The sequence below is a fragment of the Equus quagga genome, chromosome 8 (assembly GCF_021613505.1).
Source record: "Equus quagga isolate Etosha38 chromosome 8, UCLA_HA_Equagga_1.0, whole genome shotgun sequence".
NCBI classification, from domain to species: Eukaryota; Metazoa; Chordata; class Mammalia; order Perissodactyla; family Equidae; genus Equus; species Equus quagga.
The window spans coordinates 119,771,930-119,776,033 of NC_060274.1; the positions used below are offsets into that span (position 1 = coordinate 119,771,930).

Here is a 4,104-nt window from a genome sequence, read left to right on the forward strand (position 1 = left end):
GATATTTAAATTTTCTTGGTGGGGAGAGAGACAGAAAACAAACAATAATCATAATGAATAAAAAGTATATATTCTGTTAGGAGGTGATGCCTGCTACGGAGAAAAGAAAAAGCAGACTAAGGTAAGGGTTCCAGGACTGCCTGAGTGAGGAGTGTTGATGCTGTCGATGTGTTTTCCAGGGTCGGGCCCAATGAGAAAGTGGCCTTTGAGCAGAGACTTCCAGAAGATGAAGGAGAGAGACATGCAGATATCTGGGGGAAGGCCATTCCAGGCAGAGGGAAGAGCTGGTACAAAGGCCCTAACAGATACTCAAGGAGCAACGAGGAGGCCAACATGACTGGAAAATGAAGGAAGAGAGTAGGAGCTTATGTCAGAGAGATAATGAGGTGGGTGGATGCTACAGGACCTTGAAGGCCTGTGAGCTTTATTTTCTTATTCCTGATAAAATCGACAGTTAGTAGATGACTTGGAGAAGATGATTGACATGATCTAACACGTCCTAGAAAGCTTGGTTTGACAGCTAGTTAGAAAGATGAAAGCAGGGAGATCAGTTAGGAATCTATTTGCTAATCCAGGCAAAAGATGACGGTAGTTTGGTCCAGAATGTTAGCAGTGAACTTGATGAAAAATGGACAGATTCTGTGTATATTTTGATGATAGAGTCAGTTGACTTTCCCAAAAGATTGGCTGTAGGGCGAAATAGAAAAAGAGACATCAAGGACAACTCAAGTCAGCAACAACAGAGGGGTCAAGTCAACAACAAGGTTTTCAGCTGGATCAACTGAAAGGCTGCTGGTAGAGCAGAGTTCAGGCTAATTTTTCATTTCTGAGCATGATGAGTTTGAGAGTGCTGGCTGTAAAATCTTTATTGGAGCAAATTTAAGAGAGAATGGGAAAAGAGGACTTGGAGATAACTAATATTGATGATTAGAAATAGCAAGAATATTGACAATATACACTTAAAGTTGAAATGGCCCACAGTTTTAGGGATGTGACACATGAGAGAGAATAGGACTCAGTGGGACGGTGTACGGTCCTGGCACTGGGGTCAGGAGCTATGATGATGACTTCTTCACGAACATTAATGAGGTTAATAGCTATTTAAATGCATAAACAGGTCAATTTTTATTGACATCAGTTCTTCCCATGACTCCTTCAAGGGACAACTTTCTTCAGAGAAAACTTGCTCTTTCTTCTATGCTCCTACCACCCTAGAGGGAGCTCCTGAGACTGTGGACATTGGCTAACACACTGATGCCACTGCCAGGCCACACCTTCTAGGGCCAAGAGGACATGGATTTGCTTACATTTCTGCTCACACTTACAAGCTTCTTCACCTTGAAATGTTCTCATTCTATCTGGATCCTGTGATGGTTTCCATGCTTCTCAACTTAGTGTGTCTTTGTCTCTTGGGAGCAAGTAAGTCCTTATAAATTTGAATATCTCCACTTTGCCCTTTCCCTGTCCATTCTTGTCATGTGTTCTATGTTCTTGTCTTTTCCCACAGGACATACTGTGGAGTCAGCTGGAGTCACTCAATTCCCCAACCACAGAGTCATAGAGAAGAAACAAGCTGTGACTCTGAGATGTGACCCAATTTCAGGACATGAAGCTCTTTATTGGTCCTGACGTGCTGTGGGGAAAGAAATAAAATTTCTGGTATACTTCCTAGGAGAGGATAAACAGGATGACTCAGGGATGCCCAATAAGCAATTCTCAGCTGAAAGGACTGGAGGGACGTTTTCCACTCTGAACATCCAGCACGCAGAACTGGAGGACTCTGGAGTTTATTTCTGTGCCAGCAGCCAAGACACAGTGCTTCAGAGTCATGCCGTTCCTGTGAAAAACCACACCCTTCTCTCCTCTCGTCTCAACTCATGGCAGCTCTAAGCAGAAGTCTTTCCTTGTGCCTCGTCCGACAAGGTAGAGAAGAGAGAGAGAACCAGAATTCTCTCTTGAAATACAGTCGTTTCAAGAAAATTTATGTGGGGATATTTGTGATTTGGGGGATTTCTGAGGTTCCTTACAAAGAACTCAGTCTGGCATTTCTGATTTTTAAGAGTGTGTGTGTGTGTTATCATGGCATAAAGTACAGTAGCTTCTTGCTTACCTCACTGCTCTGATCTGAAAAGAATTGTCGCTCTGATTGTAGCCACATCTTCCTATCCCTTCTTACCACAAAATAAACAAGTCTCTCTGAAGGAAATTAAAACAGTGAATAAAAATGCATTTACTACTCGTTGTAGGATGCTCATTGATAATGATGGTAATGGTGGTAAGTTTAAATTACATTTTTCAAGCACAGATCCTTTTCCAAATTCTTTTAAAATCTCATTTGTAGTGGAATAGCTGGGTCAGTTATTACAGATTAAAGATAATGTCTCTTTATCCATATGGTCTAATGTTGTAATGTGTAAAACATGAATTAGCACTATATGTAGATGTGTGTCAGCCACTGTTGACCATGTTTTAGATCACTGCCAGATACTGCAGTAGGGCTGTGTTATTCATAGTGAGGCCAGGACACTGGGGTTGTGATGGTCTGAGGGTTATGGATCCAGTAGGAGCAGAATGAGGAACTAGATACAGTTCTAAGCCCTATTGTATCTCACCCTATTGCACAGGTTCACACAGCATATGAAGGCTGCTTCTAGACACTTTTCTATTGGCCACAAGAAGGCATTATGGTGTCACTGATAGCCAAAAGTTGTAGAGAATTTTCTTGATACTCTGAAAAGTGAATCTAGATAGAGGAATTCCAGGGCTTTGTTTCTATATCAAGGTGGGGATAGTTTGCAGGCGTCAGTCATCCATCTGTGATGTGGGTGACAGAACACAAAGACACTATCTAATCAGATGTATAAGTGAGACTTTAGACAAAGCCATTCATATGTTGAGGAACCTCTGAGCTGCCTTAATGGATATAAGAAACAAGGAGTGAGGTGGACAGGCCTGGATGAACATGGAGCAGATAGGGGAACAGGGACGAATAAGGGAACACCACATCCGGTTCATACCTGGTCCAGCCAAGCCCAGACTCCCCTGTCAAATAGGAAGCTGTGTCTAATACCGCATCAAGGAGTGACCCCCGACCTGGTGAAGTCAACAGCAGCACTGTCATCACAGGCAGATCTACCTATCAGGGACCAGGGACTCTCTGAACTCCCACCCTCAACCCAGAGATCAGAGTCTGGAACAGACAGATACCCTGTTCCTGTCCTGGCCCTGCCATGGCTCTCAGGCTTCTCTGCTATGTGGCCCTTTGTCTCCTTGGAGTAGGTGAGTCCTGATCAGAAAGGACATCTTTGACTAAAGCTATTGTGTCCTCAGTTATGTGCCTTAATTTTATGGAAGCAACTTCTGTCTCCTTGACTCTGTTTCTAAATTTTCCTTTTTCCTCTCCAGGTCACATGGGTGCCATGGTCACCCAGGAGCCAAGATACCAGGTTACTAGGAAAGGAAAAACAGTCACCCTGGGTTGTTCTCAGAATCTGAGTCATGAGTACATGTACTGGTACCAACAGAAGCCAAGCCAACCCCCAAAGCTGCTGTTTTACTACTATGATAAAAACTTTAACAATGAAACAGACACCTCCGACAACTTCCAATCCAGCCGGCCTAACACTTCCTTCTGTTCTCTTAGCATCCGCTCCCCAGGCGTGGGGGACTCAGCAGTGTATCTCTGTGCCAGCAAAAGAGACACAGAGCTAAAGCACTGCCTCCCCACTGTGCATAAACCTCTCTGTTTCCCAGATCCAAGAGCCTTCTTAGACCTCCTTCCCCTCCTTCAACAACAGTAGGAAGTGGGTTTATGGCTGTCATTATCTCCTTTGTAGACAGCAGTTGGGCATAAAACTACAAAAGACATTGTCAGTTATGCCGAGAGTAGAAGTGGTTATGCTTACCCAAAATTCTGTTTGTGGTATCTTCCCAGAATTATGTTAGTCATTCATTCTGCTCTCTTCAGTAGATAAATAGGAACTTTTTTCAGTTGTTTTTCTTAGTCTAAATTGGAAATTTAGTAGTACTTTAAAGGGCAGGCCCAGGAAAGACGTAGTCCCATTATCAAGAATTCTTGCCCTAACAAGAAGAAACTGCCCACAT

At 43.3% G+C, this 4,104-nt stretch overlaps 1 gene segment (V, D, J or C); it reads left to right on the top strand.

Annotated features, from left to right (window-relative positions):
- Nucleotides 1-3,212: 3,212 nt before the first annotated feature.
- Nucleotides 3,213-3,800, top strand: LOC124243367 (T cell receptor beta variable 7-9-like). The segment is given in 2 exon segments: nucleotides 3,213-3,279; nucleotides 3,406-3,800. Coding segments are annotated over 2 exon segments (444 nt in total).
- Nucleotides 3,801-4,104: the final 304 nt, after the last annotated feature.